Source organism: Kogia breviceps, chromosome 4 (genome assembly GCF_026419965.1).
Source record: "Kogia breviceps isolate mKogBre1 chromosome 4, mKogBre1 haplotype 1, whole genome shotgun sequence".
Lineage (NCBI taxonomy): Eukaryota > Metazoa > Chordata > Mammalia > Artiodactyla > Physeteridae > Kogia > Kogia breviceps.
Window position 1 is genome coordinate 133,378,150 of NC_081313.1, and position 25,261 is coordinate 133,403,410.

At 40.1% G+C, this 25,261-nt stretch overlaps 1 protein-coding gene across 5 annotated transcripts in view; it reads right to left on the reverse strand.

Moving 5' to 3' along the window:
• UIMC1 (ubiquitin interaction motif containing 1) overlaps positions 1 to 25,261 on the reverse strand; it is a 194,844-nt gene that overhangs the window by 58,106 nt on the left and 111,477 nt on the right. For 3 of the 5 annotated variants that reach the window (XM_067031942.1, XM_067031941.1, XM_067031940.1), the window contains exons 4-8: positions 14,223 to 14,347; positions 13,395 to 13,494; positions 12,350 to 13,092; positions 5,270 to 5,334; positions 2,889 to 2,965 (exon numbers count right to left, since the gene is read on the reverse strand). In XM_067031942.1, the coding sequence (XP_066888043.1) occupies positions 2,889 to 2,965; positions 5,270 to 5,334; positions 12,350 to 13,092; positions 13,395 to 13,494; positions 14,223 to 14,347 (1,110 nt within the window). Of the gene's footprint in view, positions 1 to 2,888; positions 2,966 to 5,269; positions 5,335 to 12,349; positions 13,093 to 13,388; positions 13,495 to 14,222; positions 14,348 to 25,261 lie in introns of all 5 variants that reach the window. The other 2 variants (XM_067031939.1, XM_067031943.1) reach the window with 1 other exon arrangement.

The following is a 25,261-nucleotide window of genomic DNA, read 5'->3' on the forward strand; positions in this document are numbered from 1 at the left end:
TTCCCCCATGGCAACCACAGGTCTGTTCTCTATGTCTGTGAGTCCGTTTCTGTTTCGTAGGCAGCTTCATTTGTGTCATATTTTAGATTCCACATATAAATGATATCATATAGTATTTATCTTTCTCTTTATAACTTACTTCACTTAGTATGATAATCTCTAGTTCCATCCATGTTGCTGCATATGGCATTATTTCGTTCTTTTTTGTGGCTAAGTAGTATTCCATTGTACATATGTACCACATCTTCTTTCTCCAGTCATCTGTTGATGGACATTTAGGTTGCTTCCATGTCTTGGCTACTATGAATAGTGTTGCTATAAACACAGGAGTGCACGCATCTTTTTGAATTATAGTTTTGTCTGGATATATGCCTAAGAGTGGGATTGCTGGATCATATGGTAATTCTAATTTTTAGTTTTTTGAGGAAACTCCATACTGTTTTCCATCATGACTGCACCAACTTACATTACCAGCAACAGTGTAGGAGGATTCCCTTTTCTCTACACCCTCTCCAGCATTTGTTATTTGTAGACGTTTTAATGACGGCCATTCTAACCAGTGTGAGGTGGTACCTCATTGTAGTTTTGATTTGCATTTCTCTAATAATTAGCAATGTTGAGCATCTTTTCATGTGCCTATGGGCCATCTGTATTTCTCCTTTGGAGAAATGTCTATTTAGGTCTTCTGCCCATTTTTCGATTGGGTTGTTTGTTTTCTTGTTGTTGAGTTATATGAGCTGTTTGCATATTTTGGAAATTAAGTCCTTGTTGGTTGTATTGTTTGCAAATATTTTCTCCCATTCCGTTGGCTGTCTTTTTGTTTTGTTTATGGTTTCCTTTGCTGTGCAAGAACTTGTAAGTTTGATTAGGTCCCATTTGTTTAGTTTTGTTTTTATTTCTATTGCCTTGGGAGACTGACCTAATAAAGCACTGGTACAATTTATGTCAGAGAATGTTTCACCTATGATCTCTTCTAGGAGTTTTATGGTATCATGTCTTATGTTTAAGTCTTTAAGCCACTAAATTAAAGAGACTGAGGAGTCTGACTCCATGGAGAAGTAGTTACATTTTCTTAGCAAAAGGAACAGTAATGTTAGGGAAACCTTTTGTGATCTCATTTAGAAATGGTTTATATCAGCAAACAGTTGGACTTAATTAGCAGGCTAATGACAAGTCACGATCACAAAAGTTATCTAACCACAGTGATGAAGGGCTTACTTTTCATTAACTTTTCTCTCATTATGGATTTCAATTGTATTTGCAGGTTCCTCCTGCAAGATTCCAGGGTGATGTCACATGCCATCATCCTAAACTTACTGGGTGACTTCCCAGCAAGATGGCATAAGTCAGCAGTCCCAGATGGAGAGGGAGTAATGCTATCTTTTCACAAAAATAACACAGCATTCCTGACAGCTCCTGCTAAAATCATAGCAATTGGTAGAGGGGTCTCTTAGTGGGTATCATTAGGCAGCAATCCAAATAAATTTCAAATGAATTAAGAAACCACTTTCAATAAAAACAACATAGTTAAACTTTAAAAGTAAGTACATAAAGACTTTTACAATATGCTGCCAATTGTTTAAAAATAGTTACAGGGGGCTTCCCTGGTGGCGCAGTGGTTGAGAGTCCACCTGCCGATGCAGGGGACACGGGTTCGTGCCCCGATCCGGGAAGATCCCACATGCCACCGAGCGGCTGGGCCTGTGAGCCATGGCCGCTGAACCTGCGCGTCTGGAGCCTGTGCTCCGCAACAGGAGAGGCCACAACAGTGAGAGGCCCGCGTACCACAAAAAAAAAAAAAAAAAAAAAATAGTTACAGGACTTTCCTAGACTAATGTGTAAACTAAATGAGTCTCTGTAGAAAAAAAGAAACTTGAAAGAAACCAAAACAAGAAACCTACGAGTCTCTGACCCTGACAGGTTATACGCAACCTAAGGGAAAACTAGATATGACTTATGGTAACATTTGTCCAACACTTGCTGCCCAAAGAGTTTAAACATTAAGAGGAAGTTCCTTAATCTCACATGAATAAGGTTACTGATAACATATTAGGCCCCACTTTTAAGAAAAGCCAAAAATATATATAGAAGCTAAAACAAATTCCTTAGAAAGTAGTGGTTCATAATCACAAAATAATTCTTCATATTATACAATGATTCAACTCAAGAGTTCTCTTAGATGATGGATATTTTAGTTCATTTTAAATTATTTTGTGTATCAAAACCTATTCATGTGCAACTTTCAATGAACATCTCTCTCGTACCTTAAACAAAGTATTGTACCTTAAACAAAGTATTGATACATGTGTCTTCTCATCACCACTGTTAACAAAAAGCAAAGTATGATACTTAACCAGGTTAAGTATCTATTCTGAGATTAAAAATAAGTCAGTGAGAGAACTGTGCACAAAATTCAATTTCTGGACTCCCTATGCAACAGACTCCATGAATGGCAATGTAAAACTAACTAGTAAAAGCCTCAGGGAAAAAAACTGCTTAATGACAGGCAGATTTGAGGACAACCCACTTTGAGAACTCATAAACCAAAACATAAAGTCCTCTTGGCTCTCATCGTAGAGTTAAATGCTATTCCTAATGCTTTGCTGCCATCTCTGATGAGGCTAATAAGCAAACAAGCAAACAAAAGAGCCATGTTAATTTCAAACTAAACTATCTCTAAAAGAGAAAAGGTGAGAAGCAGAGCCAATGTCCATCAAAAATGTGTGTGTGTGTGTGTGTGTATATGTATGTGTGTGGAGAGACACACACACAAATCAATCACACATAAACCTCCTGAGAGTGGGTTGGAAACGTCAGAAAAATTAAAAGGCACAAAAAGGTAGATAGCTAGGGATCAGAAACTAGTAAAATCACAGTGGGGTACTTACCAGGACACACAGTGATTTCCTCTGCAGAACTCTCTGGCATAAGGACTGAGCTTCTCTTACTGTTCAAAGTAGCAATGCTGAAAAAAGAACCAAACCCCCAGTGAATTCCCAGTAAAATAAATCAGAACAAGGGGCCAAAAGCAATGGTTAGTCATTCACAAAGCCACATGTAATCTGACACCTGCTGTCCAATACCACAAAAGCACAACAGGGAAGCAAGGAATCAGTAGTGAAAACTCCAAGCCAAAAACAGGGAAAATAAATATGCTTACAACTTTGGTTCCAGTGAAATCACTGAATGAAAAGAACCCCCTTTTGAAGTCTTCACAAAGGAAGGGTGAAGGGTAAGGACTATCAGACAAAAAAATCCACTCTAATATAAGGATGTCAAAAGTGTTTTATAGCCTCCATCTCAGCCTTCTGAAAGCTAGAGATTTGTAAACTCATAAGAGAAGATATGAAGATTCTTCTGACAACACAATAGCTTTCCCTTTACCTTGCAGTTAAATTTCCTCTTTATCTCAAGATATGGCTCTCCAAGCAACAAAAATAAGATACAATTCCAAACTGCCCTACAACAAAAATCTGCCCAACCAAGTTGAATATCTCTTCCGAGAAAAACATAATTATGAATGGCTCCCCTCATGCAACCTTCTGGTTTACCCTGCCTGCTCATGGAGTGCAATCTCTTCCTGACATAGGAACACATGGCTGAGAGATCTGAGCATCTGAGCTAGCCCCGTCATGCTTCACAGAGCTTTACGATTAGTTTGATCTAGTATGCAAGAGAACGCTTAAAATCACAAATCTTCACATCAACCAAGAACCACAAAGACAGAATAACCACCACTGACACATGATAAATAACTAAATCCTGATAGGAAACCACAAGTGATTTCTCCCTCTAAATAAAACACCTCAGAGCATTTGTTATAAACCTAAGCCAGAGACAGTTTATTCGGCACGTAACATTAGGGCTCTATTCAAAGGGTCCATCACAGAACAATTTGCTGACATTTATAAAATGGGCTAATCAATTTGAAGTCAAACCGCATTGCCTGCAATTCCAACTCTCTCCTGGTGACAAAGCGTATAATCATTTATTAAAACCTACATCTGCTCTGCAGAAGGCTCACCACAACAAAGCAGAGTGGCCTGCAGGAAGCAGAAGGCCTACTCTGGTTAAAACCACCTCCAAAACTGTCTTAACAGCAGGAGAATCAAACCAAAGCCATATTCTTTAGTTCAGGAAGAAATACCTAGTACTAGCAACTTAACCAAAAGCCTAAGAACACCAACTTACAAAATTACACCAAATTACAAAATGACAAATGGCAATTGGGTCTCAACTTCTGTTTGGGAGATGAAGGTCAGTTAACACAAAATTAAGCTCTTGAGTAATCCCCAATAAAAGGGAAAAGTAATTGGAAGCCTGATCTAGTTAATAAGTATAGTTTGTAACCAATCAACCTCTACATATTATTAAAGTGAGAAGATTTAAGAAGGTAACCCCATCAATCAAACCATCAAGAATAACTGAGGGGCTTCCCTGGTGGCGCAGTGGTTGAGAATCCGCCTGCCGATGCAGGAGACACGGGTTCGTGCCCTGGTCCGGGAAGATCCCACATGCCGCGGAGCAACTAAGCCCGTGAGCCATGGCCGCTAGGCCTGCGCGTCCGGAGCCTGTGCTCCGCAATGGGAGAGGCCACAACAGTGAGAGGCCCGCATACCGCAAAAAAAAAAAAAAAAAAAAAAAAAAAAGAATAACTGAGGAGGTAATATAAATACAACCATTTAAGGAAAGATGAGACAAAATCAGATTAAAAGTGGCATAGGACAGGGAGGGAGGGTGATACAGGTTCTTTGTGGCTTCAAAGAGAATGTAAATCTTAAGAGCAGACTTAAAAGATGTGTATGGGGGCTTCCCTGGTGGTGCAGTGGTTGAGTCCGCCTGCCGATGCAGGGGACACGGGTTCATGCCCCGGTCCAGGAAGATCCCACATGCCACGGAGCGGCTGGGCCCGTGAGCCATGGCCGCTGAGCCTGCGCACCCGGAGCCTGTGCTCCGCAATGGGAGAGGCCACAACAGTGAATGGCCCGCGTACTGAAAAAAAAAAAAAAATAGTACAGATGGAATTTGTGCCAAGATGGCTGGATTAGACAAGTAAACTTCTAAGATCTCTTCCACCCTAATATTCTAGACTTCTATAAGATGCATATTTGAGAACTGGGAGATAATGATTTCTCCTAGGCTGTGTGTATAAAAGAGCTAAAAGGTCCCTGGGCAAGTTGTTCCTCTACAGTGTCACTCATGTGGTTCATCTCTTTTATTCTGGTACTATCAGAGGAGAATTCAGACCCATAATGACATATAATTTTACCTCTTTGAGGCAGGTACAGAATTTCCTTCTTCAGAAGTTTCTTCAACAAACAGCCCTTGGGAAGACTGCAAAGAAATATGTAACATCCTAAATATATAGGCACAGATGAACTCGTTTCTCTTCCTTTTAAAAAAAAATTTAATTGTTCAACATTATCACTCAGCAATTAGTATTAAGAATAAAACACTTTACATAAGTCAGTGAGTTTAAGTAAAAAGAACATATCCTGGGCTTCCCTGGTGGCGCAGTGGTTGAGAGTCCGCCTGCCGATGTAGGGGACACGGGTTCGTGCCCCGGTGCGGGAAGATCCCACGTGCCGCGGAGCGGCTGGGCCCGTGAGCCATGGTCACTGAGCCTGCGCGTCTGGAGCCTGTGCTCCGCAACGGGAGAGGCCACAACAGTGAGAGGCCCGCGTACCACAAAACAAAACAAAACAAAACAAACAAACAAAAAAAAGAACATATCCTGTGGAGTCGGAACACTGGAATTTAAATCATGGAGGAATCACCTGTTAATTTTGTAATCTTGGGTAAGTCAAATCTGAATCTGCTTCCTCATCTTAAAATAGTATTAACAATTGCCTCACAGAGTGTTACTGTGAAAATTAAACAAGACAATATACATGATGCACTGTGTAAAATGCAAGACATATAAATATTAATTAGTGAGTCAAATGAATTATGATTTCAGAAAAGCAATTATGAAGCTTTTGTTGTGGAAGGAAGAGATATAGAGAAAAGTTCAGTTCTCAGTGGAAAGAAGTCTCTCTTGCACAACCAAGCCATAACATAGGCTATCCAAAAGAAAGGGTTATAAAGATTCCTTTTGCTAAAAATCTGCCACTATGGTTTTAATATGTGGCCACAAAGATATCTTTTAAGAAACGTAACAAATAGGGACTGGCTAAGAAAAAAATTATTTTCTTTGATTAATAGTAGAGTTGGTGCAAATGTTAACTCATTAAATGTAGGTGCACAGCAGAGTGTGGAAAAAGTAGCTATTGCTGCCTTAGGGGTACTTCTGAGGAAGTGCCTGGGCTGTGAGGCTTCTTCCAATAGATGTAAAGCTACTGACTGAAATTTTCAGGGTCTCCTAACAGGATATAAATAAACAAGTTAGGCAACTCTACCACTCAGGTAAATGATGAAATATACTAAAACCAGGAATAGCCTAGATGAGCCTTCAGTCAAAGGGAAGATAAAGCTGTACAATGATTGGGAATGTAGGCATTATGAAAAATGAGGGCTGAACAAAACTGTCAAAAGGACTAAAATACAACAGAAATAAATACTTCACCTGACTGTTTGAAGGCATTGGTGACAAAACACTGTTTTATTTCTATCTCAAAAAAAAAAAAAAAAGGTAAATACTGACACCTGGTGTCCGTTTAACAGAATTTTACCTTGTTAGAATGACTAGCCAACTAAGCCTTTGGCTTCAGAAGCAAACAAGGTACTGATTAATAAGTTATGAGATACCTCCACCTCTACCTCAGGCTAAACATATCTCTTCCTTTCCCAATGTAATTTTTTTAAAAAATTATTTTACACCTATTATGTGCCAGGCCTATGCTAATCACTTTACATGTATTATCTCCTTTAATCTTCACAAGAACCTTCTGAGGTAGAAGCTATTAAATTATTTTAGAAATGAGGAAAGTGAAACTTTGACAGGTTAAATAATCTTCTCAAAATCACAGAGCTTTTCAAAGTGGAGCCTGGACCTTTCTGACTTCAAACTCCATGCTCTAACCACTACAGTTATGTTGTTTAGTCAAATAATTTTCTTCCTAACCATTTCAACATAGAATACCAAGACTGTCTTCATTTCAATAAATCACTTTTAATTCCTAAACTTATACCTCAATGGCAGTAATCTAAACACAGGTAAAGTAAGTTTCTTCCAGAATATGAAAATAACAGAGCAAAACAAGCAGACAAAATTTGATTAGAATATCCAAGTCTAATCAAGGTGAACAGAGAAGCATGACAGGAATGTAACTTTCACTAAGGAAGCTGTGGCCTAATCAAGACATTGCACTCTGCCTGAACAAATAATATGTTAATGGAAAGGAATAGTTAGCAACAAATCTAAAAAAGAAAAATCCAAAGACCAAGAATCAAGCAGTGTCTTCAACACCATGGTCTGGAAGTGAAAGTTAACAGACACATCATCTGATAACCACAGAAATGTCCTCTGCTGCAGGCACTAGTAGCTTATCAGGTCTTTCCAAAGACTAGTTGAATCACCCCTTAAAACTTCCATTTTCTGGGGCTTCCCTGGTGGCGCAGTGGATGAGAGTCCGCCTGCCGATGCAGGGGACACAGGTTCATGCCCCGGTCCAGGAAGATCCCACATGCTGCGCAGCGGCTAGGCCCGTGAGCCATGGCCGCTGAGCCTGTGTGTCTGGAGCCTGTGCTCCGCAACAGGAGAGGCCACAACAGTGAGAGGCCCGCATACCGCAAAAAAAAAAAAAACCTTCAATTTTCTGATTATTATTTCAGCCTTCCAAATTCCTTCATCCTAGAAAAAGGTATGATGGTGGGCTTGAGCATTCTGGTTAATGAAAATGTCTCTCTTCCATAATAAATTAACTAACTGACATTTGGTATACATACCAGCTTAAAATTTGGTTAATCAAAGTCAGTTCTCACATTCCCACAGAACCTGGTCATTTCTGAGAAAGAAATCCTAGTACCTGGACTGAAAAATTAAGCATCAGACCCTAAAAAGTAGGGGCCACATCAATATACTAACCGTCCTCTCCCTGCTGTACAGCCAGCAAGATGACCTCTCCATCTTCATTAACAACCTCCCTGTAATTGCAGTGATGCCAGAAACCAGTTATCATCTGATCCAAACTGTTTAGTCTATGTGAAGTTTGTTTTGTTTTGTTTTGTTTGCGGTACGCGGGCCTCTCACTGCCGTGGCCTCTCCCTCCATGGAGCACGGGCTCCAGACGTGCAGTTTCAGCGGCCATGGCTCACGGGCCCAGCCGCTCCGCAGCATGCGGGATCCTCCCAGACCGGGGCACGAACCCGTGGTCCCCTGCATCGGCAGGTGGACTCCCAGCCACTGCGCCACCAGGGAAGCCCTATGTGAAATGTTTATGACCTAAGCAATTTGCCCCAGGTTGAATGTTTCTCTGAGTCCCTATTTCTGGGACTCTCTTGCTATCTCTATCAACCCAGGAGTCTCAAATGTGGGCAGTTGCAGCAAAGCCATAATCAACAGAAAATGTTTAACAAACACATAAACTCTTTCTACCCACAGTTCCTGAAAGCAAAAGACCAAGATAAGACAAGAAATTACAATTGCAAGACTTTCATTATTTGCCTATAAAATTAGTTAAGTTGATTTCTCTTTGTTTTTTTTTAAAGACACTATTCTACATCAGCAAGGCTGCAGTGAACTAGGCATTCTCATACATTGCTGGAAGAAAAGAGTAAAAATTTGAACAACCTTTCTTAAAAGCAATTTAGCAGTAAATAGCAGGTCTTTTTTTTTTAATGTTCCTAACTCTTTAACCCAGCATTTTTCTGGCTCCCTATCTCTAAAGACACTAATCTTAAATAAATAAAAGTTTTATTTAGAAAGATGTTTATCACAAGTGAAATACCCAGCAATAGGAAAATGATTTAAACATTATCAAACTTATAAGCTAAAATATTATAGTAATTAAAAATGAGATCTATAAATAATTTTAACATCACAAGAAAGTTTACATAATGTTAACTTAAAAATATAAAAATACAGTAATATGATGTAAACCATACAAAAAAATAGGTATAGAAAAAAAGATGAAGGAATACATCACTGGATGGTAGGACTGTGGATACTTTCAACTTTGTTCTTTACACTTTTTTGCGTTTTTCAATAGTTCTAAGTGATTTCTAAAAATAATGTTAATGACTAAACTGAATATTTACTAGGTTGTCTACCTGGTCTCCTTTTACTGAGGACTGTTCCTCACCCCTCGCACTGCAGGATAGCAGTAGACTCACAGCCATTTGTACAATTTGGAACATACCCCCTTTGGGCCACAGGCAACTGGGCTGGGGACGGCTACTAACTCTAAATGGGCCATAAGTCATTTCCTAGAAGTCTGAAGTTGGAACTGGGAAAGAATAAATCTCCTGTAACCTGTATTTACCTTTGGGAACTGTAGGATCAATATCTTCCACCTACCACGTGAAACAGAGAAGCAAAGGAAGCCAGTTTGCAGGGAGGAAAATGAAGCAGACACAATATAACTACAAGATACAGATGAATTTTCCAGACCTAGTGCCTTATCCAGGCTTGGTTTACCATTCTGTTTTAGAATTTATGAGGCACCCTATTTCCTTATGATGAAGTTCTCTTTTTAATTAAGCTAGCTTGACTTAGTTTATTATATCCAAACAGTACCAATTAATAATACCATGTGTAGTATTTGGTGGCCTGTTCATGAAGTCAGAGAACTTCAACCTAATAAGGCCAGCCACTAGGTTCTAACCACTTCCAGACTATTCTAAAGACACTGCTTTCAAACCTCAGAACCTGACACAAGTCTATGCTCTAGAACTCTGGCCCCTGGGATCTTTCAAGCTAATGACTTGAATTATAGTAAATCATTAAGTTTTCATTCTGTGGAGTTAGTTTATTTTTTTAAGAGGAAGTAACTCTGAATCACAATGAATAAACAAAATGTTATCATAAGCATAACCTAACTCTCCTTTGGAAAAGAGGCAAGTCACTAGAAGAACTGTTAAGAAAAATGCTTTCTCTTCCCACACAGCTATGTTTCTAGAATGCGAATGAAAAAGGTTGTTAGGGAAGAAAAATTCCCATACATATTCTCAATGAATAACCTTCTGGTCCCTTAGAGAAAACTACCATTTACTGAGTGGCTATAATCTCCTAAGCATTATACTAGACATTTACATAACTCACTTTAATCATTAAAACTACTGAAAGATACGAATTACTACTCCCATTTTACAGATGTTTACAGATGTTTTTAAACTGAGATTCAGAGGCTAATTGGCTTTCTCAAAGGCAGAGTCACTAAAACACTAAAGTCAAAATTCAAACTCCAAATCCATGCTCTCTACACAATGCTATGCAATTTCTCGTAGCTACCATATCTTGAACCCTTATCATAAAAGAGACAGAACAGGATAATAGCAAAACAAAACCAAAAACTCAAGAGTCTAATAACAGAAATAGTGACAAAAAATAGTAAAGTAATAAAACAGAATACTCTTGAAAATTATAGTTTATAAAGAATTCATAATTATGATTGTTTTTATAATACTTAGACAAAAAAATAGAATATAAGCTTACTCTATTACATATACAACCTATATATCTATATAATATTATCTAAATATCTCAGAAAGACTTAAAAGGCAACCTAAATGTCCCCAAACAGGGAACTGTTTTCAGTAAATTACTAAAAATCACCACAAGCAAAATCAGAAATACACCATTATGTGAGGGAAAAAATAAACTGGAAAACTATCTGCATTTCCTATCACAAAGGACCATTTCCCCTAATACATAAAGGGTGCCTACAAACCACTAAGACTATCGTAAAAGAAAAATGCCCATAAGATCTAAACAGACAGAAAAGGAAATACAAATAGGTCTCAACTACACAGTAGAAAAGTGCAAATTAAGACTGCATTGTGGGACTTCCCTGGTGGAGCAGTGGTTAAGAATCAGCCTGTCAATGCAGGGGATATGGGTTCGATCCCTCTGGGAAGATCCCACATGCCATGGAGCAACTAAGCCCATGCACCGCAACTACTGAGCCTGTACTCTAGAGCCTGCAAGTCACAACTACTGAAGCCCGTGTGCTCTAGGGCCCACATGCCGCAACTACTGAGCCCATGCGCCTAGAGCCCAAGATCCGCAACAAGAGAAGACACCGCAGTGAGAAGCCCACGCACCACAACAAAGAGCAGCCCCTGCTCACTGCAACTAGAGAAAGCCCGTGCGCAGCAATGAAGACCCAACACAGCCAAAAAAAAAGACTGCATTGCGATACTATGTTCATCTCTCAGACTGGCAAAGATCAAGAAGTCCTGATAATACTGTGCTGGTATGGGTATGGGGAAGCTGGTACTCATACAACCTCTACAGAAGGCAATTTAGGAACAGCTAGCAAAATTGTAAATATATATATACTTTGATCCACCAATTACATCAAGAAGTTATCCTACAAAATCTCCCATGTAGATGAAACATCTTCTGCACAAGAGTAATAATTCTCTTCCAATAAAAAAAAAAGAGTGATAATCACTGCAGTAGTGTTTGTAACTATTATTTTGGAAACGACCTAAATGTCCACCAATAGGGGCAGTAGATAAACTCATCCATACATGACATATTACACAGTCCCCTCAACCCCGCCCAAAAAGAAGAAAATTTTTAGGTACTGTTATAGAATTATCTCATAGAGATAGTAAATGAAAAAAAGCAATGTGCAGAATAATGTGGAATATGCTATCAGCTGTGTAAAAAGTGAGGAAAAGAATATGTATACACATTTGCTTGTACTACATGAAATATCTTGGAAGGATGCACTAGAAACTAGTAATAAATGTTGACTCCAGGGAGGGGAACTGGTTGGCTGGGGATGGGGATAGGAGACAAACTTTTTATTGATATCTTTTTGAATTTTGAGCCAGTTGAACATTATTACCTATTCAAAAACTTAACTTTTTAGAAATACATATTTTAAAACAAAAAATAAATTTATGATATATCCATCTGATAGAATAATGTTTTCAAGTATACATAATAGGAAAAGATCTAAGATAAGCTATTAAATAGGGGAAAGGAACAAAGTTTACACAGAAGAGTCAAAATTAAAAAGAAAAAAGTATTTTTATATGCACAGAAATAATAATGATTGCCTCTTAGTGCTGGGATTATGGGCAATTTTTTCTTCTTTACACTCTTCTGTACTTTCCTAATTTTCCGCAGTGAGCATATGCTACTTTAAAAATCAGGGGGGCAAAAACACAAAAAGAACAGATAGCTAAAACAATCCTTTGTTTAATCATCCTTAATTACAGCATCACTGACCCTTACCTGACCATGACTGGTTGTTGGTTCTTCCTCCAACAAAAGTTTCTCTTTCAAGCTTTTAATTGGGCTTTCCTGGAAATCCTTGGTTTTTGAGTGCCAGACAGATGCCCTAGACTCCTGCCTCTCCTCTTTGTCTTCATCTCCCATATCTTCTGAGATGCGTTCATTTTTTTCACTAGCCTGATCTCCTTGGCCACATTCATTCTGGATCAGAGAAGGAGGTCTAGGTAACACTGGTTCCCCAAACCCCTTTTTTTTTAAGAGCTGCCTCTGAGCCATTTTCAGGCTCTTTTGATAAACCTCCAACTGGCAGAGAATGACCTTGGTATATTGGTTAGGGTCTACTCCAGCAGGGCAGAATGGAATACCCCAGAAGTAGTGCACAGTGCCCCCAATGTCCTGGAGACCTTTGGCATCTGCTGGGGTAGGCAGACAGTGCCTAGGTGTGTCCCCCCTACCCTGGGCAGCTTTGTGAAAAGTACAACCCCTCCCAGTACTTTCCTGTGGCTTCCCACACTGTGTGCGCTCAGCCAAGTGTCCAGTACATCTGTCAAAACATTTAACGTTCTCATTCTCAAACACTGGCTGGCTTGACTGGTCCCAGCTTCCTGAGCTGCCAGAGACCGGCTCCTCTTCAGTGTTTTCAGTGCGGTCCCAAGGCTCCTCTCTTTCCTCAGACTCGTTTCCCTGACTGATATGTGAGCCTTTAAACAGTGATGGAGGTACCAGCTGCCATATGCCTGTAGGTATTTGAGAAAAAGTAGGGCTAAGGACAAACCATTTTTTATTAAGAGGGCTTGGTAAGTTATCAAGAATTACATAATGTGGGTAAAAAAAGGCTCTTCTTTGGGTTTAACCAAAAGTTGGCTTTTCCTTGGAGATAAAAGTATGCTGGATATTAGTGAGATCTCAACTACTTTCTGATTTAACCTCGTTAATACCACCAAAGGGATTCTGGACATTTCTGTATATCTACTCTCAGCATGATATCCCTGTGATATGGTTATACTTGATGAGAAGGAGCCAGAACAGGGAGACATGCCTTCAGTGGTCCCAGAGTCTGTGGTTTTCTCTTGGTGGGATTGTGAAGATGGTCCAGCGGCCAAAGGTCGAGATCTGGTAGCAGAAGCATCAGAAGGCCGGCAACTCTGAAACAAGTGATCCCACACCAGACCAGGTTTATTATTAAGATAGCTATACAGGAAGGGTCATAGGAAAGGACAAAAAGGGGAGTCCATCGTCCCTAAGAGATTCTCCTCTCCAAAACGTAGATGCTCAATTCAAATGAATTCCACAACATGTACTGCATGCCTACTATGTGCAAAGTGTTATACTAGATCACTATACTAAACCCTTTTCTAATATAGAGAGGTGAATGGCATAAAGGATGGCTCACAACCTGCCACTGGCAAATATCTTTCACATTTAAAATAATTTCAATTACACATATTCAAATCACAATTAAGTATTATTTGAAAAATTTTAAGACTGCTCATTTTTTCTCTCCATAACCCACCTCTGGTTCTCATTCCCTTTGCTCTCCCCACAAAACAGGGGAAGTAAAGCACCTTATCTTGCTCTCTTTTGGTTTCTTGACACTCAATAACTCTTTTCAGAAGCTGCCAACTACTACGGTTCTCTTAAGCCATGGACTGAAAATCTGTGAGGTGGAAAACTTTCATACAGAATTAACAAAACACTTCAAATTGAGTTCATCAACAATTCAACACAGACTTAAAAATTATTATGGGAAATATCTGTTACTTGAAAACCATATGAACTACTATAACTAGTTCCTAATGCAGCCATAACACTGCAGAAATAAAAAACTATTGCTGATCAATCCTCACAAACTTTTTCAACATAGCATATTTACATTCAGGCTTTCAGCAATGGCTTTCCTCAAGAGCTCCTCTTCTTCCTCCTCCTGGCTGTTCACCTCCCTAGCTTCCTGTTCACTCATTTTGACAGCCAGAGCAAACTGTTCTTCTTCTGTCATTTCTGTAAGAAGATCGGGAAAAGAGAGAGAGGGACACCACAAACATTGAATCAGCACGTAGACAAGAAACAGAATTATTAAACTTTAAAAGCAAAGACACTACAGACCATTTAGTACAATTTTATAATTTTACAAATGAGGAAAGCCCCAAAAGGTAAGGTGCTGGCAAAGATCAGTAGCAGCAGTTACAAGAATCCTTGGTTAACTAGACTGTGAACTCCTATGAAGGCAGAGTTTCCTGCCTATTTTTGTTCACTGTTGTATCTCCAGCACAAGAAAAGAGTACCTGGCACCTGGTAGATATTAAATAAATATCTGGTGAATTAAGAAGTAAGAGGACCTAACTCCCACTCCAGGGCTTTTTGCTACATATCACTTTATACATATTTGCTACAAGCTCAACATTTAACCAGAATAATTTTACTCTTCAGAATCCTCTCATTTACCCAGTTGAAAAGAACATTTCTAATGACCAGAATGTCATCTCCAAACACCATTTCCCATTAAAAGCAACTGGGTTACATCAGAGAGAAACAGTTGATTCCAAGTCTGCAGCATGAAATGTAGAAGATGAACTAGAATATCTATCATATCTGTGAGCAACGAATCTATCCGATATAACTAGGGTCTTATCAAAAGAACTTACGAGCCTACTTAAAAAGGTTCTCACTGGCCAAAAATGGGACCACTGGAACATCAATAAGGATAATGAATGCAATGAATTAAAACACACTAAATATATCTAAATCTATGAGTTCATAATAGTACTTTAAAAAAACCACAACTAACTGGTCACTGTTGAAGAATATTAGTGAATCAACTATTCTGAAAACTGGTAAGTAAAAGGATAGAGAATCAAGCTTTTGTTCTACTCTTCCAACACAAGCTATACTACTGGGTAACCAACCAGATGAAGAGCAGTTTCTCTTTAAAGAATTATTCCAGCTAATAAATATAAATGACAGAATTAGAATATTGCCATTTTAGTCTTTCATACAGAGTGAAGTAAGCCAGAAAGAGAAAAACAAATATCATGTATTAACGCATATATGTGCAATCTAGAAAAACGGTACAGATGAACCTATTTGCAGGGCAGGAATAGAGATGTAGATGTAGAGAACGGACATGTGGACACAGGGGGTAGGAGACAGTGGGACAAATTGAGAGATTAGGTTTGACATAAATACATTACCATGTGTAAAATACATAGCTAGTGGGAACCTGCTGTATAGCACAGGGAGCTCAGCTCAGTGCTCTGTGGCAACCTAGATGGGTGGGGTGGGGGGTGGGGGTGAGAGGGAGGTCCAAGGGGGAGGGGATATACATATACATATAGCTGACTCACTTCATTGTACAGCAGAAACTAACACAACATTATAAAGCAATTTTACTCCAATATAAAAAAAAATAAAAATATTGCCATTTTGCCTAATCCCTATGGAGAGGATTTTGGCAATGTCTAACAAACTACATATATGAAACAGCAATCCCAATTCTAGCAATTTATTCTAATGATATATTTCCAATTTTTTTAAAGTAAATATGCATTATATTTTTCACTGCAACATTGTTTGAATTTGCAAAACACCAGAGTCCACATAATGACTACAATAGGACATTGCTTGAATAAACTCTGGTATACATACATAAAACTGTAAAGAAGAATAAGGAAGGTATCTATGGTCTGGAAAAAGAATGATTTCAAAGATACGATATTAAGTTAAAAAAAACACAAAAGAGTATACAGTATGCTACTTTTTGCAAAGACTGACACAGGAAGGAAAAATTAGAAACCAATGCAAGTGGTTATATACAGGTAGTTGGGCAAAAAGTGGAGGGGTAAGGGAGGGAGTGACATTTCTTTGCATATACCTTTTTGTATATCCTTGACTTAATCAGGTAAAGGTTAAACCTATTTTTAAAAAGTAAAATAAAATCAATAAGGATGAGGCATCCCTAAAATGAATCTCAATATAAATAATGCACCCAAATGAATCTGAAGTGACCTTAATGAGAATGAAAGCGTAACATATCAAAATCTGTGGAAGGTACCTAACACAATGTTCATAGGGAAATGTACAGCTTTACATGATCATATTAGAAAAGAAGAAAAGTTTAAATCAGAGATCTGAGCTTTCCTCTGTAAAAAGCCAAGAAATGAAGAGTGAAATTCACCCAGAGTAAGAAGAAAGAAAGAAATATAAAGAGCAGAAATCAATGAAATAGAAGATGGCATACAATAAAGAAAAAAAAAGGACTTCCCTGGTGGCACAGTGATTAAGAATCCGCCTGCCAATGCAGGGGACACCAGTACAATCCCTGGGCCGGGAAGATCCCACATGCCACGGAGCAACTAAGCCCATGCACCACAACCACTGAGACTGTGCTCTAGACCCCACGAGCTGCAACTACTGAGCCCGCACGCCACAATTACTGAGCCCCCACGCTGCAACTACTGAAGCCTGTGCACCTAGAGCCCGTGCTCTGAAACAAGAGAAGCCATCACAATAAGTAGCCCGTGCACCACAACGAAGAGTAGCCCCTGCTCACCACAACTAGAGAAAGCCCATGCACAGCAATGAAGACCCAATGCAGCCAAAAATAAATTAAAAAAAAAAAATTTAGGGATTTCCCTGGCGGCGCAGTGTTAAGATTCCACCTGCCAATGCAGAGGACACGGGTTCAAGCCCTGCTCCGGGAAGATCCCACATGCCGCGGAGCACCGAAACCCGTGCATCACAGCTACTAAGCCTGTGCCCTACAGCACATGAGCCACAACTACTGAACCCACTCACCACAACTACTGAAGCCTGCACACCTAGAGCCCATGCTCTGCAACGAGAAGCCACCGCAATGAGATGCCCGCACACCACAGCGAAGAGTAGCCCCCACTCGCCACAACTAGACAAAGCCCACGCACAAAAAAAGACCCAATGCAGCCAAAATTAAGTACATAAATAAATAAATTTATTTTTTTTAAAAAAACAGCTTCAGGTTAAAAAAAATTAATACCAAAAACTGATTCCATGAAAAGGTCAATAAAATTTATAAAACTCTAATTAAACTGATGAAGGAGAAAAAGAAAGCATTTAAGTTAACAACACAGGAATAAAAGAGGGGATGTACCACTACAGATTCTACACTCATGAAAAGAATAAGGGAATACTGTGGACAATTTTATGCCAATAAATTTGACAAACTGGATCATTCATTCTCAATAGGCATGATATCATCCCCAAGTGGACAAAAACTGGTTCTTGGAAGTCCAAAAAAATCTTACTCTCTTTACATATAAAAAAAGGATATGTAAGTCAGTACATAAACAGGATATATAGCATTATCTGTGGTATTAAAATTTCATGGGGACAGTGGTGGCTAGGAAAACAAAGTCTTTTAGGATCCTTCAGGGAACAGTAATGGAAAAAGGACTGAGAAACACTGACTTAACTGAAACAAACAAACAAAAAAATCACTGAAAAATATAAATTATGAAAACTGACACAAGAAGAAACAGAAAATCTGAATAGCCTTACATCTATTAAACAATTAGAATTTCTAATTAAAAACCGCTCCATAAAGAAAATCCAAAGCAATCTGACATTCATCACTGGTGAATTCTAACTAAGAATAAAGAAAAAAATAATAGCAACATAATTCAGAAAGTAAGATATCAAGTCTCCCCAACTTGATTTACAGATTCAACACAATCCCAATAAAAATCCCAACAAGCTCATTTAATGGAACATAATAGAAAATTCAGAAATAGATCCACAAATCAATTTTTCAATTGATTTTCATCAACAATCCTTTTCAGCAAATGGTACTAGAACTGGTAATCTATAAGGAAAGAAAATGAACCTTAACTCTTATCTCATACTATACACAAAAAATTACCTCAAAATGGAATATACATCTAAATGTAAAAGCTAAAACTATAAAAGTCCTAGAAGAAAACATAGGTGAAAAATCTTTGTAACTGTGGGGTAGTCAAGTATTTCTTAGCCAAGACCCAGAGAGAAAAAATAAAAATTTTTTTAAAGGACCTGGGACTTGCCCAGTGGTGCAGTGGTAAGAATCCGCCTGCTGATGCAGGTGACACGAGTTCAAGCCATGGTCCAGGAAGATCCCACATGCCACAGAGCAACTAAGCCTGTGTGCCACAACTACTGAGCCTGCGCTCTACAGTCCGTGAGCCACAACTACTGAAACACATGCGCCTAGAGCCCATGCTCCACAACAAGAGAAGCCACCACAATGAGAAGCCTGCGCACCGCAACAAAGAGTAGCCCCCACTTGCCACAACCAGAGAAAAGCCCGCACAGCAACGAAGACCCAACATAGCCAAAAATAAATACATAAAATAAAATAAATAAATTTATTTTTTTAAAAAAGGACACTCTTGGGCTTCCCTAGTGGCGCAGTGGTTGGGAGTCCGCCTGCCGATGTGGGAGACACGGGTTCGTGCCCTGGTCCGGGAGGATCCCACGTGCCGCGGAGCAGCTGGGCCCGTGAGCCATGGCTGCTGGGCCTGTGTGTCTGGAGCCTGTGCTCCGCAATGGGAGAGGCCACGGCAGTGAGAGGCCCGCATACCGCAAAAAAAAAAAAAAAAGGACACTCTTATTCACTAGTTACTATCTCTCTCTCTCTTTTTTTTTTTTTTTTGTGGTACACGGGCCTCTCACTGTTGTGGCCTCTCCCGTTGCAGAGCACAGGCTACGGACGTGCAGGCCCAGCAGCCATGGCTCACAGGCCTAGCTGCTCCATGGCATGTGGGATCTTCCCGGACCGGGGCACGAACCCATGTCCCCTGTATCGGCAGGCAGACTCTCAACCACTGGGCCACCAGGGAAGCCCACTATCTCTTATTTTTTATATAACCATGATCTGAGACTAAAGTCCAATAAACATCACTGCTGACTAGGACACGTTTTACCTGACCTCTCTACTGCAATAAGAACCCAACCATTAGAAGAAAGGGAGAAACAAACTGGAATACCACCCAGGAGGCATGCTCCTTAAAGGAAAATGTCAGCAAGTATCAACCTTAGACTCTCTAACTGAATAGGCTTAACTCAGCTTATCAAATGATTCTGTTGATTCTAAACACAAAGTACTACACAATGTGTGTGAAGCTGATTATGCTGGTCATAATTTATGATGATTAACATCTCCCAACATTCAGGTTAGCCTCCCACTGAGATGTGCAAACAGGCTGTTAACAATCCAAACAATCCAGAACACAAAATTAGATAGAGAGAACCTGAATTATTTGCGGTTGTTCAAAATGGCTGAAAGAGAACATTCCATATAACAACAACAAAAGATAAATTATTTCCCTGCCCTAATCTTTTCCTAAGAACTTCCTTTTCCAAAAGAGATACAGCTCTGCAACTGTGGTAAAGCTGATATATCTATATATGGCCAGTTATAATGTAAATTTATAAAACACTTTTGAAATAATCAAGGCACTGTATCATAACCCATACAGATGTGCTTTCTCAAAGTGATACCACTTCTGTGAATTTATCCTGAACAATCACTGAAATGAAGAAAAGTATTACACAAAAACATGTTCATTACCCTATAAGATGACTTACTTAGATACCTAAAGACAAGGCCATGGTTAAGTACATTATGGCATGTTAACTCAAGAAACTCAGATGTTGTTATCAAAATACTAATCATGAAGACATATAAAAATGATAAAGTCTGGTGGGGTGGAGTCAAGATGGCGTACTAGGAGGCAGCATAATTTGTATCTCCTCACAACTACCTGGCACCTACCTACCTGGCACCCATGGGGGACCACACACACCTAAGGGGACAGGAGAAACTCCAGTGATCGGGTAGGAGGTGAGGCTTGGGGGAGTGAAGGGGGAGGAGAAGTGGAGGCCAGACGGGAATGGCGCCCCTGAGGGGTGGCTGGGGGAGGGGAAGGGATAAATTGGGGAACCATTGGGAGGGCAGAGGATCAAAAGGGAGTGTGGCCAGGTTTCCACTGCACGCTTGGACCCCCCAGGAATCTGTTGAGATCCCGGGCCTGATCCTCTGCCCACCTAGGCCCCCTCCAGCTGGGTGGGTCCTGAGGGAGTGGGAAGGAGGTAAGGGGGTACAAAAGTAAAGGCTGGACCTCTGGGACGGCACCCCAAGAGGTGGCTGGGGAGGGAAGGAGTTCCTACACCCACCAGGACCCACCCACGGTTAGGAGTTGAGGGGCAACAGGGGAGACCCTGGGAGAGACAGTGGGGGGGGGGCATGGAGGAATGGAAGGGAACCAGGCCACTGCTTCCCCTGTCCACTTAGGCACCAGGAAGCCTGTTGGGGTCCCAGGCCTAATCCTCTGCCCTCGGAGCCTCCCTTCTTCGCAGAGCCCAAACTTCACCCTTACACCTCCACCCAGGGCCCTACACCTCTACATTCGGAGACTCCCTCCAAAGAGGTGGGCCTAAACCCCACTCACACACTCTCCTCACTCAGGGCCCTACCTCCAAACTCTGGAACCCCACACTCCAGGGGCCCTCCTCTCAAGGTGCTGCCTCTCTTCTGTGCAGGTCCTAAGCAGAGCCCACGCCCCACGCTTAAACATAGCCCCATCTAGGCCATGCCCCACGCTCAAACATCACCCCACACCCGCCTAGGACCCACCCCACCCTAAACCCTGCCCCCACCTAAGTTCCAACCCCTACCTAAACTCCTCCCCCATAGGCTAGGCTTCCCTCCCGCTTTTTTTTTCTTTATTCCTCTTTTACATTGAGGTTCTGTTTTACCTTGCTGATTCTTTGTTGATTCTTTTATATTTTTATTTTTCCTAATAAATCTTTTATTTGTCTAACTTTTATTCTTTATACTTTGCTAGTGATCTCTCCTTCTGGCTCACTGCCTCACCCCCCATTTTTCTTTTCTTTTTTTTGCTGTGGTTTTATTTCACCTTGTTGCAGTTGTTTCAATTACAGTTTTGTTTTTCCTAATATATTTTTATCTTTCTGATTTCATTTTCTTTTTTATTCTTTGATATTGTACTGCTTTTTTTTCCTTCTTTCTTTCTTTCCTTTTTTTTAAAAATTGCACCACGAAGCTTGCAGTATCTTGGTTCCCAGGCCGGAGGTCGGGCACAAGCTCCTGTGGTGTGAGCTCCGAGTGCAAACCGCTGGACTAACAGAGAACCTCAGACCCCAAAGAATATCAATCCGAGTGAGGCCTCCCAGAGTTCCTCATTTCAGCACCAAGACCCAGCTATATCAAACTGTCTGCAAACTCCAGTGCTGGACGTCTCAGGCTAAACAACCAGTAAGACAGGAATACAGCACCACCCATCAAAAAATAAATAAAAAAAGAAGCGACAAAAAAAATATGTTACAGGGCTTCCCTGGTGGCACAGTGGTTGGGAGTCCGCCTGCCGATGCAGGGGACACGGGTTTGTGACCCAGTCCGGGAGGATCCCACATGCCACGGAGCAGCTGGGCCCGTGAGCCATGGCTGCTGAGCCTGCGCGTCCAGAGCCTGTGCTCCGCAACGGGAGAGGCAACAACCGTGAGAGGCCCGGGTACCACAAAAGAAAAAAAAAAAAAAAAAGTTACAGATGAAGGAGCAAGGTAAAAACCTAAAAGACCAAATAAATGGAGATGAAATAGGCAACCTACCTGAAAAAGAATTCAGAGTAGTGATAGTACAGATGATCCAAAATTTCAGAAACAGAATGGAATGGAGAAAATATAAGAAACATTTAACAAGGACCTAGAAGAACTAAAGACCAAGCAAACAAACAGTGATGAACAACACAATTACTGAAATTAAAAATACTCTAGAAGGAATCAATAACAGAATAACTGAGGCAGAAGAACGGATAAGTGAGCTGGAAGATAAAATGGTGGAAATAACCGCCAGGTAGCAGAATAAAGGAAAAAGAAAGAGAAGAATTGACGACAGTTTCAGAGACCTCTGGGACAACATTAAACGCACCAACATTCTAATTATAGGGGTCCCAGAAGAAGAAGAGAAAAAGAAAGGGTCTGAGAAAATATTTGAAGAGATTATAGTCGAAAACTTCTCTAACATGGGAAAGGAAATAGTCAATCAAGTCCAGGAAGCACAGAGAGTACCATACAGGATAAATCCAAAGAGAAACACACTAAGACACATATTAATTAAACTATCTAAAATTAAATAAAAAGAAAAAATATTAAAAGCAGCAAGGAAAAAGCAACAAATAACATACAACTGAATCCCCATAAAGTTAACAGCTGATTTTTCAGCAGAAACTCTGCAAGCTAGAAGGGAGTGGGAGGACATACTTAAAGTGATGAAAGGGAAAAACCTACAACAAAGATTACTCTACCCAGCAAGGATCTCATTCAGATATCATGGAGAAATTAAAACCTTTACAGATAATCAAAAGTTAAGAGAATTCAGCACCACCAAACCAGCTTTAAAACAACTGCTAAAGGAACTTCTCTAGGCAGGTAATACAAGAGAAAGAAAAGACCTACAAAAACAAACCCAAAACAATTACAAAACTGGTAATACGAACATATATATCAATAATTACCTTAAATGTAAATGGCTTAAATACTCCAAACAAAAGACATAGACTGGCTGAATGGATACAAAAACAAGATCAGTACATATGCTGTCTACAAGAGACCCAATTCAGACCTAGGGACACATACATACAAAACTGAAAGTGAGGAATGGAAAAAATATTCCATGCAAATGGAAGTCAAAAGAAAGCTGGAGTAGAAATTCTCATATCAGACAAAACAGACTTTAAAATAAAGACTAGGGGCTTCCCTGGTGGCGCAGTGGTTGAGAATCCGCCTGCCGATGCAGGAGACACGGGTTCGTGCCCTGGTCCGGGAGGATCCCACGTGCCGCGGAGCAACTAAGCCCGTGAGCCATGGCCGCTGAGCCTGTGCGTCCGGAGCCTGTGCTCCGCAACGGTAGAGGCCGCAACAGTGAGAGGCCCGCATACCGCAAAAAAAAAAAAAAAAAAAAAAAGACTATTAGAAGAGACAAAGAAAGTCACTACATAATGATCAAGGGATCAATCCAAGAAAAAGATATAACAACTGCAAATATTTATGCATACAACATGAGAACCTCAATACATAAGGCAAATGCTAACAGCCATAAAAGGAGAACTCAACTAACACAATAATAGTAGGGGACTGTAACACCCCACTTTCACCAACGGAGAGATCATCCAAAATGAAAATAAATATGGAAACACAAGCTTTGTGTGGAAACACAATGACACATTACACAAGATGAACTAGGGCTTCCCTGGTGGCGCAGAGGTTAAGAATCTGCCTGCCAATGCAGAGGACACGGGTTCAAGCCCTGGTCTGGGAAGATCCCACATGCCGTGGAGCAACTAAGCCTGTGTGCCGCAACTACTGAGCCTGCGCTCCAGAGCCCGTGAGCCACAACTCCTGAAGCCCAGGCATCTAGACCCCGTGCTCTGCAACAAGAGAAGCCACCGCAATGAGAAGCCCACGCACTGCAATGAAGAGTAGCCCCCACTCACCACCACTAAAGAAAGCCCACACACAGAAACAAAGACCCAACACAGCCAAAAATAAATAAATAAAATAGATAAATTTTAAAATATAGTGGCTTCCCTGGTGGCGCAGTGGCTGAGAATCTGCCTGCCAATGCAGGGGACATGGGTTCAAGCCACAATCTGGGAAGATTCCACATGCCTCAGAGCAACTGGGCCCGTGAGCCACAACAACTGAGCATGTGTGTCTGGAGCCTGTGCTCCACAACAAGAGAGGCCCCAAGAGTGAGAGGCCCACGCACCACAATGAAGAGTGGCCTGCGCTCACCGAAACTAGAGAAAGCCCTCGCACAGAAACGAAGACCCAACACAGCCAAAAATAAATAAATAACAAATAAATAAAATTAAGACTGTATTACTAAAAATATATATATATTTTTTTAAAAAAACAAGATGAACTTAATTGATACTTATAGGACATTCCATCCAAAAACAACAGAATACACTTTATTCTCAGCTGCTCATGGAACATTCTCCAGGACAGATCATATCTTGGGTCACAAATCAAGCCTTGGTAAATTTAAGAAAATTGAAATCGTATGAAGTATCTTTTCTCACTACAACACTATAAGACTAGATATCAATTACAGGAAAAAATCTGTAAAAAATACAAACACATGGAGGCTAAACAACATGCTATTAAATAACCAAGAGATCACTGAAGAAATCAAAGAGGAAATCAAAAAATACCTAGAAACAAATGATAAGGAAAACACGATGACCCAAAACCTATGGGATGCAGCAAAAGCAGTTCTAAGAGGGAAGTTTATAGCAATATAATCCTACCTCAAGAAACAAGAAAAATCTCAAACAAACTAATCCTATACCTAAAGCAATTAGAGAAAGAAGAACAACAACAACAAAAAAAACCCTGAAGTTAGCAGAAGGAAAGAAATCATAAAAATCAGATCAGAAATAAATTTAAAAGAAATGAAGGAAAAAATTGCAAAGATCAGTAAAACTAAAAGCTGGTTCTTTGCGAAGATAAACAAAAATGATAAACCATTAGCCAGACTCACCAAGAAAAAAGGGAGAAGACTCACATCAATAGAATTAGAAATGAAAAAGGAGAAGTAACAACTGACACTGCAGAAATACAAAGGATCATGAGAGATTACTACAAGCAACTCTATGTCAATAACATGGACAACCTGGAAAACATTGACAAATTCTTAGAAAAGCACAACCTTCTGAGACTGAACCAAGAAGAAATAGAAAATAAAAACAGACCAATCACAAGCACTGAAATTAAAACTGTGATTAAAAATCTTCCAACAAACAAAAGCCCAGGACCAGATGGCTTCACAGGCCAATTCTACCAAACATTTAGAGAAGAACTAACACCTATCCTTCTCAAACT